The 15,023-nt window shown below is 49.1% G+C and overlaps 2 protein-coding genes across 3 annotated transcripts in view; one reads left to right on the top strand and one right to left on the bottom strand.

The window, feature by feature from the left end:
- The window catches only part of PALM3 (paralemmin 3), a 255,035-nt gene that overhangs the window by 53,516 nt on the left and 186,496 nt on the right, over positions 1–15,023 (top strand). Inside the window, exon 3 of the mRNA XM_068274192.1 lies at positions 2,774–2,900. The gene's annotated coding sequence lies outside the window, so the exon portion shown is untranslated. The remainder of the gene's footprint in view (positions 1–2,773; positions 2,901–15,023) is intronic.
- Positions 1–15,023, bottom strand: part of MISP3 (MISP family member 3) — a 58,865-nt gene that overhangs the window by 1,204 nt on the left and 42,638 nt on the right. For both annotated transcript variants that reach the window (XM_068274183.1, XM_068274184.1), the window contains exon 4: positions 2,631–2,698. In XM_068274183.1, the coding sequence (XP_068130284.1) occupies positions 2,631–2,698 (68 nt within the window). The remainder of the gene's footprint in view (positions 1–2,630; positions 2,699–15,023) is intronic.

The following is a 15,023-nucleotide window of genomic DNA, read 5'->3' as shown; positions in this document are numbered from 1 at the left end:
CGCTATTCTGCTTAACATATGTAGCAATTTTGGTAGCAATAGCATGTATGGGAGCTTTGCTATTAACCTGTAAATTCGGCACAAAATGATGCGAACATGCACAAAAATTACGCGAAATTTTGAAATACTACTATTACATACACAATTAATTACGATTTTCTCTGAAATTTCGCATTACGATTATGATGCGTAATTGCGAATTTCGATGCAAAATTTCGCAGATGCGAAATTTTGGCCCACCACTGGATGGGAATAAAGTTTAGAGTCAACTAAACACATTTTTCAGGAGAAAATCCACATATTTACATAGGGACAGATGAGGAAGAAAGAGGGACAGGGTTCCCAAAGAGGTACTGTCCCTCCAAAAGAGGGACAGTTTGGAGCTATGCTAGTCCTCTATATCATCAGTAGGTTTTATTCATTTTAACGTTTAAAAAAATAAGATGTACCGTATTTTTTGGATTATAAGACACACCTAGGTTTAGAGGACAAAAACCAGGGGGAAATATATACTAACCCTGGTGCATCCATGGTAAAGGGGCATCTTGTGGATTATGCCCCCTTTTTACCTCTTGTGTCTCCCTGTGTCGTCCTCTGTCCCCCATGTGTCCGCCTCTGTTCTCCTTGTGTCCTCCTCTATGCCCTCTGTGTCCTCCTCTGTCCCCTTGTGTCCTCCAATTCATCTTCCTTGTGTCCTCCTCTACGCCCTTTGCGCACCATTGGGTCCTCCTCTATGCCCCTTGGTGTCCCCCTGTGTCCTCCATTTGTCCCCAGTGTCCTCCTCTGCATGGGCACAGTACAGGGAGTCCCCCGACATTGCGGTGAGTTGGAGGTTGGCATTGGCAGGCGTTCGCAAGAACTCCCTGCATTTGGACTATAAGACTCAGTGACCCCCTGACCCCCATTTAATTGATGGGAATAAAGTTTAGCATTAAACACATCAGTGGAAAATACATATGTTAGCAAAGATCTGGACATCCGTCTTGAAAGAGGGACAAATAAAGTAGAAAGAGGGACAGATGGATTTGGTTCACAAAGATGGACTGTCCCTCCAACAGAGGGACAGCTGGGAGCTATGACTACTTCACTTTGTAAGGTTCCAGTTCCACCCACCTGATAAGACCAGTAGGAAGTATCAGATTTTTCATGTATTGACTTTACAAGGACTGCACAAGGTTAGGTAAAACGTCACGGGCAGACTGAGAACACCAGGCGATAATGAACTCTATTATGTGCTCAATGTGATCTTGCCTTCTTAAAACAAAAAGTCTTGGCAATAATTCAGTGGTCAGTGAGCAATTGTGGTTTCCCATGAAACATCACCCCTGATTATGCCAATCATCTTTATGCCCCTAAAAGCCAGACTCACGTCCAGAACCGCTGGTGTATAGTGAGCTTATACATTTTAGATCCTTACCGATCCAACATACATACAGCCTGTTTCAGATTTTCTGGTGCTCATCAGTGCATGGCATGGACTGATATGGCTCTATGGCAGTGGTCCTCAAACTAAGGCCCGCGGGCCGAATGTGGCCCTCTGAGGCTTTTTTTTTTACCGGCCTCCCACACACAAAATGTATTACTTATAGATGCAGTCAGCTACATCTTTAAATAGTGGTGGTCCGCATATAGAATAGCAGTGCTGGCACCACCCATCCACATGGCAGCCAGAAAGCAGTAATTTGCTGGATTCCAATCAAACTCCACATCAGGTGACACTGCTGTCCAAATGGATTGCAAGTTGTCACCTGGGTATGCTTTACTGTCTGGCCCGCAAAGACTTCTACATCATTTTATGTATACTCTGGCCTCCCAGCAGTCTGAAGTATGTTGACCCGGCCCTCGACCCAAAATGTTTGGGGACCCCTACTCTATGGGATAGGGCCTGGACCAATACTACAGAATACTCAGATAGCTCATGGTGACATAGAACCACTAAGAAAGTATAAGGCCCATTTTAAGGTGTCTATACAAGGTACAATGAAATACAGTAGTTCAATTTCCCCATTTATTTGGCCAAAACAATTAAATAGAGAAGGAATTGAAAAAAAAAACACATTTTTTTAAATAGCTAAAAAATGATCAATTATTCTGTTTTTCTATAAAGATCAAATGTGTTGGAAAAATCAGCTTGATTGCTTTGAAAATTGAATAGTGTATGGTAGGTTTGATAAAATAATCCAAAATATCAAAATATTATAAAATCTTATAAATGTGACTATAGGGGGGCACATCTGGCTATCTATACAGGGGGGAAGGGGGCAGATCTGTATATCTATAGAGGGGAGGAGGGGACACATCTGGCTATATGGAAGGTAAAAGGGGCACATCTGGCTAGCTAATTGGTGGGGGAGGGGGGCACATCTGGCCACCTATGTGGGTGGAAGGGGCACATCTGGCTACCTATATGGGGAGGAGGGAAGAGGCACATCTGGCTACTTGCATTTGGTAATATTTACATAACCTTGTGGAGTTTTATTTAATAAGAAAAGGTGTGATTTGAGGGGTGTGGCCTGTGATAAGGGGGTGGGGATTAGGGCGCCAAAGCCTTTGTGCCTATAGGCTCCTGAGCTGTAAATCCGGCCCTGCCCCCGGGATACATCTACTGTAAGGAACAGGGGCTACATTACCTGGCCATTCATTGCGTTGCCTCTGTTTGGGGGCCAGTTCACTGTCAGTCTTCTCCAAGCGGGACGCTCTGCGGATGAGAAACGTAATACAGTTACTATCAGCACTGGATACAAATGCATTTCCCATTTTACTCTTCACACAGTTTTATCAATCAAGAGACTGAACATACCGTACATTTAACAATCAATGGACAGATTCATCACAGGAAAGTAGGATGTACAATACTTATCATATTGCCAAAGAGGCGCATGGTGAATATCCGTAAAGAGGTAAACAGTTTGTATATATTATCATGTGACTTTCTAGCCATTTACTTCCAACTATATTTTAGTTCTTAGGTATTTAACCTCTTGAGGACCGCAGTGCTAAACCCCCCTAGTGACCAGGCCATTTTTAGTAAAATAGGCCACTGCAGCTTTAAAGGGAAGGTTCAGGGACGAGTAAAAAAAAAATAAAAATCCGCATCCACTTACCTGGGGCTTCCTCCAGCCCGTGGCAGGCAGGAGGTGCCCTCGGCGCCGCTCCGCAGGCTCCTGGTGGCCGACCCGATGACATCAGCGCGCCGCCGTGAGGCGCATTTTGGAGCGCAGAAGAAGCCCGACCTGGCAGCCGGCCTGGCCAGTTCGGGTCGGCCACCGGAGACCACCGGGAGCCTGCGGAGTGGCGCCGAGGGCACCTCCTACCTGCCACGGGCTGGAGGAAGCCCCAGGTAAGTGAATGCGGATTTTTATTTTTACTCGTCCCTGAACCTTCCCTTTAAGGCCAAGCTGCAGGGCCGCACAACACAGCACCCTCTGGTGGTGGGGTCTGATCGCTGCCCCATGTTTATTTTTGTTTATATAAATATTTGTATTATTGTTTTTTGAATAAAAACGAGTGTCTTTTTAAACATTTTCCCTCCCTCCCTCCCTCCCCACAGCCGGCCAATCATGGCGATCGGCTGTCATAGGCTTCTGCCTATGAGAGCCGATCGCTCTCCAGTGTCCCAGTTTTGAAGCCAGTGAAAATAATTCCTGGTGTCCCAGATTGATCTAAGCAGAGTATTACGTATAGCTAAACAGCCTAGGCTAAGCATCACTAGGAGGGCGGGGATACCTACTAATATACAGCTAGATATCAGTATAGGAAGTGTTTCTGTTGCTGAAACTAGGAAAATTACTGTAAAAGTGGGTATCCTGAGTAATTTGCTGCATTCTACTATCTGTCACTACAGGGCCTCTTTAGGCAATTAATAAAATCTAGCTTTACTTACCTTTGGCTTCTTCCAGCCCCTACAAGTCATGTGCCCCTCACTGCAGCATTGGTCTTCTCCCGGGTCCCGCTGGCAGCCTCTGCCTCATCCGCGCATGTGTGTGCATGCGCCTACTTCACCGGCTCCCGATGACTTAGGCGCATGCGCAGAAGGTACAGTCCCATCGGGGTTTAGTGATACTGCAGACGCTGCCAGAAGGACCCGAAGAAGACCAGAGCTGCGGTGAGGGACACACATGACCTCTAGGGGCTGGAAGAACCCCCAGGTAAGGAAAGCTTTTTTTTTTATCACCTCGGATATCCTTTAAGTAATTATATATGTAATAGGGTTGCACTGCCTTTAAATGTAACTGTCCAGAGTAATCCTCAGTATCCTCCTGTGTAGAGCTGTGTGAGTCAAATCCACCACATTCCTCAAAGCAAAAATTATATTCCACTAAACTCCGATCAGACCTTTCTACAATCAATAGTTTGTCCAGAACTGTTGTTTGGATATAAGTTCATCAAACCTCCATGGCAATGCAGCCAGAAAGTCTTATTAGAGAAGTCTCTTCCTATGGGATCGCTGCTTCACTTTCTCCAGAAATACAATTTATACAACACGCTGAGCTGCGCTCACCAAAAATTCCTAAAAAATATAAATATGCTGTACATAGCGTAACACTGTAAACACGTCATTTGCACCCCAGTGATTGTGAATTAGTGTGACACTCGTGTATCCACTCCCATAAGCAGATTGCGCTCACCAGATAGCAGCCACCTCAGACAACAGGTGGGTCTAGCGTTTTAACACAAGTCACTGATACTGCAATCTGAGCGGGGGAACGGGAGCCCAGGCGGACGGAGTGAGAGGGAAAGCGGGACGCCGCATCCACCCAAAAGCCAGGACAGACCCCTCTGCTAAAGATTAGCATGATGTGCAAGAAACCAAGCATACTTACGGAAGTGCGCATTCACTGCGCGGCGGCTCTGAAGATAAATAGCTGTATTACACTATGATGGGTCTATGTTTTTATATTTTTTATGCCAAGGAAATTTTATCTGGATATTAAACTATATGTTTGAAGAGAAAAATGCCAGTGGAGTGACTTGTGATAAAACGCTAGACCCACCTGTTGTCTGAGGTGGCTGCTATCTGGTGAGCGCAATCTGCTTGTGGGAGTGGATACACGAGTGTCACACCAATTCACAATCACTGGGGTGTAAATGACGTGTTTACAGTATTACGCTATGTACAGCATATTTATATTTTTTAGGAATTTTTGGTGAGCGCAGCGTGTTGTATAAACTTTAAGTAATTAGGTCCTCCTCCTTTTGTGTCCTACCTGATCATGCACCTCCATTACTGTGCACCCATGCTATGCATCTGAGTGAACCTAACTTGCCTAATCTCCATGCTCCCCTCCAGTGACTGACTAAGCATTACCTGGTACTCATACTGAGCTGTGTGATCTGGTCTTTCTTGTATTCCTGTATTGTCATATTGCTGTATGTCACCCCTAAATATTGTCTGTAACCTAAATTAATGTTCAGCGCTGCGTAATATGTTGGCGCTTTATAAATACAATAAATAAATACATTTCTATTTGTTGTTTTAAGGTCATGTTCACAGTGGCCATTGCAGTCCCTGTGACGGCAGGAACACAACGCGATGGATTAGGATAGCAGCACCGCACATTATGCTCGTGATGCAGTACAGTGGTGGAATGTGAGGGGGCTCATGCATGCACAGGGGGTGAGTGCTGTATACAGAAGGGGGGCTGCACATGGAATGTGAGGGGGCTCATGCATGCACAGGGGGTCAGTGCTGTATACAGAAGGCGGGCTGCACATGAAATGTGAGGGGGCTCATGCATACACAGGGGGTGAGTGCTGTATACAGAAGGGGGGCTGCACATGGAATGTGATGGGGCAGATGCATGCACAGGGGGTGAGTGCTGTATACAGAAGGGGGGCTGCACATGGAATGTGAGGGGGCTCATGCATACACAGGGGGTGAGTGCTGTATACAGGAGGGGGGCTGCACATGGAATGTGAGGGGGCTGATGCATGCACAGGGGGTGAGTGCTGTATACAGAAGGGGGGCTGCACATGGAATGTGAGGGGGCTCATGCATACACAGGGGGTCAGTGCTGTATACAGAAGGGGGGCTGCACATGAAATGTGAGGGGGCTCATGCATACACAGGGGGTGAGTTCTGTATACAGAAGGGGAGCTGCACATGGAATGTGATGGGGCAGATGCATGCACAGGGGGTGAGTGCTGTATACAGAAGGGGGGCTGCACATGGAATGTGAGGGGGCTCATGCATACACAGGGGGTGAGTGCTGTATACAGGAGGGGGGCTGCACATGGAATGTGAGGGGGCTGATGCATGCACAGGGGGTGAGTGCTGTATACAGAAGGGGGGCTGCACATGGAATGTGAGGGGGCTCATGCATGCACAGGGGGTCAGTGCTGTATACAGAAGGCGGGCTGCACATGAAATGTGAGGGGGCTCATGCATACACAGGGGGTGAGTGCTGTATACAGAAGGGGGGCTGCACAAGGAATGTGAGGGGGCTCATGCATACACAGGGGGTGAGTGCTGTATACAGAAGGGAGGCTGCACATGGAATGTGAGGGGGCTGATGCATGCACAGGGGGTGAGTGCTGTATACAGAAGGGGGGCTGCACATGGAATGTGAGGGGGCTGATGCATGCACAGGGGGTGAGTGCTGTATACAGAAGGGGGGCTGCACATGGAATGTGAGGGGGCTCATGCATACACAGGGGGTGAGTGCTGTATACAGGAGGGGGGCTGCACATGGAATGTGAGGGGGCAGATGCATGCACAGGGGGTGAGTGCTGTATACAGAAGGGGGGCTGCACATGGAATGTGAGGGGGCTGATGCATGCACAGGGGGTGAGTGCTGTATACAGAAGGGGGGCTGCACATGGAATGTGAGGGGGCAGATGCATACACAGGGGGTGAGTGCTGTATACAGAAGGGGGGCTGCACATGGAATGTGAGGGGGCAGATGCATACACAGGGGGTGAGTGCTCTATACAGAAGGGGGGCTGCACATGGAATGTGAGGGGGCAGATGCATACACAGGGGGTGAGTGCTGTATACAGAAGGGGGGCTGCACATGGAATGTGAGGGGGCAGATGCATACACAGGGGGTGAGTGCTGTATACAGAAGGGGGGCTGCACATGGAATGTGAGGGGGCAGATGCATACACGGGGTGAGTGCTGTATACAGAAGGGGGGCTGCACATGGAATGTGAGGGGGCTGATGCATGCACAGGGGGTGAGTGCTGTATACAGAAGGGGGGCTGCACATGGAATGTGAGGGGGCAGATGCATACACGGGGTGAGTGCTGTATACAGAAGGGGGGCTGCACATGGAATGTGAGGGGTCAGATGCATGCACAGGGGGTGAGTGCTGTATACAGAAGGGGGGCTGCACATGGAATGTGAGGGGGCAGATGCATACACAGGGGGTGAGTGCTGTATACAGAAGGGGGGCTGCACATGGAATGTGAGGGGGCAGATGCATACACAGGGGGTGAGTGCTGTATACAGAAGGGGGGCTGCACATGGAATGTGAGGGGGCAGATGCATACACAGGGGGTGAGTGCTGTATACAGAAGGGGGGCTGCACATGGAATGTGAGGGGACAGATGCATGCACAGGGGGTGAGTGCTGTATACAGAAGGGGGGCTGCACATGGAATGTGAGGGGGCAGATGCATACACAGGGGGTGAGTGCTGTATACAGAAGGGGGGCTGCACATGGAATGTGAGGGGGCAGATGCATGCACAGGGGGTGAGTGCTGTATACAGAAGGGGGGCTGCACATGGAATGTGAGGGGGCTGATGCATGCACAGGGGGTGAGTGCTGTATACAGAAGGGGGGCTGCACATGGAATGTGAGGGGTCAGATGCATGCACAGGGGGTGAGTGCTGTATACAGAAGGGGGGCTGCACATGGAATGTGAGGGGGCTGATGCATGCACAGGGGGTGAGTGCTGTATACAGAAGGGGGGCTGCACATGGAATGTGAGGGGGCTGATGCATGCACAGGGGGTGAGTGCTGTATACAGAAGGGGGGCTGCACATGGAATGTGAGGGGGCTGATGCATGCACAGGGGGTGAGTGCTGTATACAGAAGGGGGGCTGCACATGGAATGTGAGGGGTCTCATGCATACACAGGGGGTGAGTGCTGTATACAGAAGGGGGGCTGCACATGGAATGTGAGGGGGCTGATGCATGCACAGGGGGTGAGTGCTGTATACAGAAGGGGGGCTGCACATGGAATGTGAGGGGGCTGATGCATGCACAGGGGGTGAGTGCTGTATACAGAAGGGGGGCTGCACATGGAATGTGAGGGGGCAGATGCATGCACAGGGGGTAAGTGCAGTATACAGAAGGGAGGCTGCACATGGAATGTGAGGGGGCTGATGCATGCACAGGGGGTGAGTGCTGTATACAGAAGGGGGGCTGCACATGGAATGTGAGGGGACAGATGCATGCACAGGGGGAGAGTGCTGTATACAGAAGGGGGGCTGCACATGGAATGTGAGGGGGCTGATGCATGCACAGGGGGTGAGTGCTGTATACAGAAGGGGGGCTGCACATGGAATGTGAGGGGGCTGATGCATGCACAAGGAGTACACAGGGCTGCACATGGAAGTGGAGACAGAAGAAAACAGACCTAGAGGAGCAAAAAGTACAAGTCCTGCTTTGCAGGTGGGAAATGGGTGAAGCTTGGCATAAGGCGTCTGCCCTCATCACTGATCCCTCCTTTATTTGATTAACAAATAACAGGGAGGGACATTGTTTTGATGTGCACAGCTTCTCTCAAGCACCTCTCTATTTGCCATCAAACAACAGTCATCCGTTGCTTCACGTATTTGGGATTAGACGAGGCAAACAGAAACCAAATCGGTAAAAAAATAAAACGGACACTTCACTCTGGATACAAATGTCTTAACTGTCGGTAGTTTGCCAGGACATTCCGGAGCTCCTGGTGCTCAGAGAGGTGAGATTTAAGGAATCACTAATGACTTAAAGTATAACTGTACTCGCACGTAAATACAGCTACCGGTATGTGTGTTTGCCTTACAAAGTTCATTAAAGTGTACCCTACCCAGGCTCGGATTTACATCACAGGAGCCCATAGGCACAGATGTCCTGGCACCATAGACTTCGCCCTTCATGAACCTATAAACCCCCGCCGAACCACATCGCAAGTGTGCTGGCTGGCCCAGCAGTCACTTCTCCCTGACTTCCCTTGCCCATTATAGGTAGCTACAGGTGCCCCTTAGCATTAGGTAGCCAGAGGTGTCCTCATCTTGTCAGTGGAATGCCGAGAGCAGGGTGAGTAGCCTCTCAATTACCCTCTGCTCGGGACTCTGCATAGGGAAGAAGGGAGGGAGGCACATGGGGAGGGGGAGTGAGCCACCTTTCTATCATCAGGCGCCTGTTGGCATGTGCCTACACTGCCTTATGGTAAATCCGGCCCTGACCCTACCCATAGCTCGGTTGCAAAATGACATACCTAAAAGTACGTACACACATGCAACTTAATGCACAACCAACCGGCCAACCACATGATTTGTTTGCACGACCATTACGTACACATGCGCTGACCAACTTAACGACTAACTATACAATACAATTATTGTCAGATCTTACGAGATTAGCTGCATACTTGTCTCTGGTGTGATTCAGACACTACTGCAGCCAAATAGATCAGCAGGGCTGCCAGGCAACTAGTATTCTTTAAGAGGAAATAAATATGGCAGCCTACGTATTCTTCTCACTACAGTTGTCCTTTAATAACCTTTCTCAGGTGGTAGGCATGTCCTCCTGGGGGGTGTCACACAGGGGTGAGCTGACATGGGCGTGTCTGGTAGGCATGTCCTGCTGGGCGGTGTCACACAGGGGTGAGCTGACATGGGCGTGTCTGGTAGGCATGTCCTGATGGGGGGTGTCATACAGGGGTGAGCTGACATGGGCGTGTCTGGTAGGCATGTCCTGCTGGGGGGTGTCACACGGGGGTGAGCTGACATGGGCGTGTCTGGTAGGCATGTCCTGCTGGGCGGTGTCACACAGGGGTGAGCTGACATGGGCGTGTCTGGTAGGCATGTCCTGATGGGGGGTGTCATACAGGGGTGAGCTGACATGGGCGTGTCTGGTAGGCATGTCCTGCTGGGGGGTGTCACACGGGGGTGAGCTGACATGGGCGTGTCTGGTAGGCATGTCCTGCTGGGGGGTGTCACACGGGGGTGAGCTGACATGGGCGTGTCTGGTAGGCATGTCCTGATGGGGGGTGTCACACAGGGGTGAGCTGACATGGGGCGTGTCTCAGTGTTACAGCGACTGTCTTGTAAATTGGGGCTGTGACAGTAGCTTTGTGACACAGGCCTAAATTACTTGTGGGAGTTTGTGTGGGAACTGAATAAAAAGTCAGCCTGTGATGTTGCTGGAATCATTATACCTGATTACAGTGCTGCGTGTAAAGCCTGACTCAAGTGAAAAAGCATACCAAGCTAACACCTCCGCCTGCGTTCCTCTGATCTCACTGTGTAATTAAAACAAACATATATCTGCACTTTATGTTAGGAGTGGTGGACACGTTCTCAGATGCTTCCTCCTTGTCTCTCATGTCTTTGCGTGGTAGAAGCCCCATTAGTTTGGCCAGTAGGGGACAGTCGGCGCAGTCCACCCGTGCACAGACCGCCATCATCACGCTCCCACAGCTGGGAGCACTCTGTGCAGTACTACTGCGCAGGCGCAGAGCACTGCCGGAGACGGGCACACACAAGTGGCCGCACATACGCGGCTGGGCATTCGCAGTACACGCCGACTGGCCAAACTAACTGGGCTTCTACCAGGCAAATAAGGAGGCGGAGGAAGACGGCATGGGAACAATCAGTGCTGGGGGGGGGGGGCTGGAGGAAGCCCCAGGTTTGTATTAAACTTTTATATTATTACATCTCACGTTTACTTCAGAAGTTAAGAGCCCATTGCAACTGTGGGGGATGCTCCCCCTGAAATGATGCCTCTGCTGTTTTGAGGCCATGGCTTCCTGACTCTATTACCAACATAAAATATACATTTTACAAGAAAATCAGACATAGGGGGCCAGGATTAGGGAGGAATTCTTACTTGGACTTTATTTTTGGTTTCAGAATTTTTACTGAACGTTTCAAATATGACATCCTCCAACAACTTCCTCCTAACCACCCCACGCATCTCGCACTCCCATGCACAACTACAAGACTTCACTAGAGCTGCCCCAATCCTGTGGAGCTCTCTCCCACTGCCCAGCATGCTTGCCCCCACCTTCAACACCTTCAAAAAAGCACTGAAAACTCACTTCTTCAAGGAGGCCTACCTCAACTCAACACTGCCCACTAGCGAACTCAGGGGGCTATTCCAGGTGTCTGGAACCTCCCCCCTGCACTGAGCTGTGTATTCAGCCAGGGAAGCCTGCATAATATAAACAGCCTCATTCTCCCTCCCTTCTTACTTCTGGTGCCTCCCTCCAGCTAATAGAATGAGAGAGGCAGCTGAGCTTCCCTCACAACCCTCACAAGAAGATGCAGCCTGCAGTGAGAGAATGTTGATTATGGAGTCCTGGACTCTCCACAGCACAGAAGTGTCAGACATGATGAAATTAGAGTGCAGGCAAGCTGGTAAATATGCACAGCATGATGCAGAGCTTGCCTGGACTCAGGGTCTGTGGGCAAACATCTGTCTGGTCTCTCCCCATTGTTATAATGACTGCATGTGTGGATAAGGTGTGGATAACAAGCTGAAAAGTTTTCGACAGTCCCTAGACTCCAGGAGGGCTTCTTTCTGACTTGTGTGAGAGACTGACAGGGACAGGAGTCGGATTACAGGCAAGTAGCCTGTGTGATGTGGGACTTCAATACAGATAAGTTCTCTGCTCCATCTCAGGCTATTCTCAATTTCTCCACTCCTCTCTCTGGGCTAGTGCAACGCCAAAATGACAATAGCAATCGCTAGCAATTTGTGAGTGTGATTTTGTGAAGTGATTTTCAAAGCGATTTTTTTAATGAATTGCTCAAAAACATGCTACATGCAGTATACCTGCGATTTTGAAAAAATCACAACGCTGCTGTGGGAACACCCACATAGGGTAACATTAGCCAAGCGCTTTTCAAATCACTGTTGATTTGAAAAACGCTCAGAAGCACTCTTGGTGTGCACCAGCCTCCCTCATTCACCTTTGTTTCCCTCTTCCCCTAGAGCTGGCTGTGTGTTCTTGTCATACAGGAAAGCTAAATAAAAGTGCAATCCTGGTGAGGCAAAATATTATTATTTAGTTTTTATGTAGCGCCGACATCTTCCGCAGATGCATATATCCCTGCATCATATGGGTATCGCTTGCGCTATGTGACACTATGTAGCATATTCCACTGAATTGTCCAAACTAAGTCTATCTCCTGTTCCTCTCTTGGGGAGTTGTTCCAGCGCTGTACCCCGTTCACATTTGCTGCTTCCAGAAGCCCTCAGAAACACTAGTGTCCTTGAGTACTTCCAAAGATAGGCAGCTCCGTAATACGCCAGCGCACTTTTGTGCATGGGCAGTATGGAGCCACCTGTATTCGGAAGCACTCGGGACATACGTGCTTCTGGACCTTTCAGGAACCTCCCCCTTAAAAATCCTGCGTTTGCCCCTGCTGCCCTAACCCTCTCAGCCAAGAACCTCTTGATGCACCCCCTCCTTTTGTGTCACCAACCCCTCCCCCTAGATTGTAAGCCTTTGGCAAGCCCTCTTCCCTTGTGTATCATACATGACTGTGAACTTTACCCAGAATCATGGAACTTGTATTTTTACCACTCCAGTGTATGATCTGGCATTGTACTACTGTCTGCATTGTGTTGTGTATGTTATTGCTTATTACCTGTATTGTTGTATCTATTGTCTATTACCTGTATCGTTCTGTCACCCCTGTTATCATTGTCTGTAACCTTATTTATTGTACAGCGCTGCGCAATATGATGGCGCTATATAAATGCAATAAATAATAATAATATTGACATGGTTGAACAATAGTACAAGTGTGAGTCTATGAGAGGACACTGATGCGCCCCACGCTGGGGAGCAGAGGTATCTGTAAGCGTAGGCATGTCAGCAACTCCAGTAGCTCTCAAGCGTCTTGTACTGGAGAGGCTGTCCACGTAAACTTGTTCAATCAACTTTGTAAACAGACATGGAAGAAGAAATATTGTTTATCTCATCAGTTTATGTTCACCTCTTCTTCACTTTAAAGCCAACTCTAAGTAATTTTAGTAAAAATAAGGAACACCGAGTGGACTGGAGGACCCTCCCCACCCTCTCACATACAACCCTTTCCAGGATTGCAGGTCTGTGGTGCCGCCTGCCACCAAACCAAAAGATCTATTTATCCTCCTACCACCCCTAAAACATGACTTTAACCTTCTGCCAACCGCGTCAAGCCAATGGGCGTGGCCGCGGCGGTAGCCCCAGGACCGCCTAACGCCGATTGGCGTAAAGTCCTGGGGCTCTGTTTTGCAGAAGATCGCGCACAGGCTGCGCGCGCATCTCCTGCTTGGGGGGCGGAGCTCCGCCCCGCCTTCAGTCTCCGAGAGGCTATTGCCGCTCGGGAGACTGTTAGACGGCGTAATCGCCGTCTATTTACATGGTGCAGCGCTGCGATCAGCAGCAGCGCTGTACTGGGGACAGCAGTGTGACACGGCTGTCCCCCTGGGGGACAAGAGAGCGATCGGCTCTCATAGGCAGAAGCCTATGACAGCCGATCGCCATAATTGGCTGGCTGTGGCTAGGGAGGGAGGGAGGGTATTTAAAGAAACAGGGTTTGTTTTTTTTAAAACAACAAACAATAATATTTATTATAAAAAAAAATAAACATGGGGGAGCGATCAGACCCCACCAACAGTGAGCTCTGTTGGTGGGGATAAAAGGGGTGGGGGATCACTTGTGTGTTGTGTTCTGCGGTCCTGCAGCTTGCCCTTAAAGCTGCAGTGGCCTATTTTACTAAAAATGGCCTGGTCACTAGGGGGGTTTAGCACTGCGGTCCTCAAGTGGTGGTTAAGCAGGGTTTTCTTTTATATTTAAACATGTACAAAGTAGGGTGAATGTTTTATGGTGTCTAATCAGTGGCAGCCTATCAGGTGTCCCAGAGTTGTCCTTAGTTCATGTATTTTATCTCTCCCTGTCCTCAGAAGTTGTATTCTGCCAGGAAAACTTTTATGGCTGTAATTTGCTTATTAGTGATGTTCACCGTATTCCTGACAAGGTACCGACAAGACAGAAGCTGTCACTTCCATGCCTAAAAATTTACTCTTTAAGGCATCAAAATAAAACAAATAAAACAGCCTGGCTATTAATAGGTTGTGCACTGTGCATACACGTTTATCTCATCATGTCACATATTGCTTCCGGTATACTTTAAAGGGAAGCTTGGAGGAGCACAACATGGAGGATGCCCCGTTTATTTACTTTCAAAATATGTCTGCCATTCTGATGGTTTATTTTTAGTAGTTTCTGAGTCTCACACCTGTACCGAAAATGCAGCAATTGGAGTTAAAGTGAAGCCAAGGTGCCTTTCACACTGGGGTGTTACGGTGCGGTACATTTACTGCACCACGGCCCTGGGCAATGAAAGTCTATGGGGGAGTTCACACTCCCCAAGTTGCGGTACGCTGCACCAGAAGTGCCCCATCTAACACGCTTCCAAACTGACGTTACCGTGCGGCAACCTGCATCAGACCGGAGGTCACGTAAGTCTATGGCAACACGCCTGTTAAAAAACCCGCCTCAGTTGTCAGCATAGCGCATGTGCGGAAGCGTGTTTTAGAAATATACGTCGTTGGGCAAATACCAGACAGGGATTACCACGTACTAACACTGTATTCCCTAAAGGCCTGTTTTGTGCGGTGCGCGGGCCGCACTGCACTGCTGCCACCAAACTGCAGTGTGAAGCCAGCTTGAGGGGAACCTCGGGTCACAAAACAGATACCTAAAAATAGAGAAGACACAGACAATTTATATTTCACTTTTCTCCTGGCGGACTCAAAGTGCCAGAATTGCAGCCGTGCTCAGTAGGCAGTAGCAGTGTTAGGGAGTCTTGCCCAA

The sequence above is a fragment of the Hyperolius riggenbachi genome, chromosome 3 (assembly GCF_040937935.1).
Source record: "Hyperolius riggenbachi isolate aHypRig1 chromosome 3, aHypRig1.pri, whole genome shotgun sequence".
Classification (NCBI taxonomy): domain Eukaryota; kingdom Metazoa; phylum Chordata; class Amphibia; order Anura; family Hyperoliidae; genus Hyperolius; species Hyperolius riggenbachi.
This window is presented reverse-complemented; position numbering and strand designations above follow the sequence as displayed.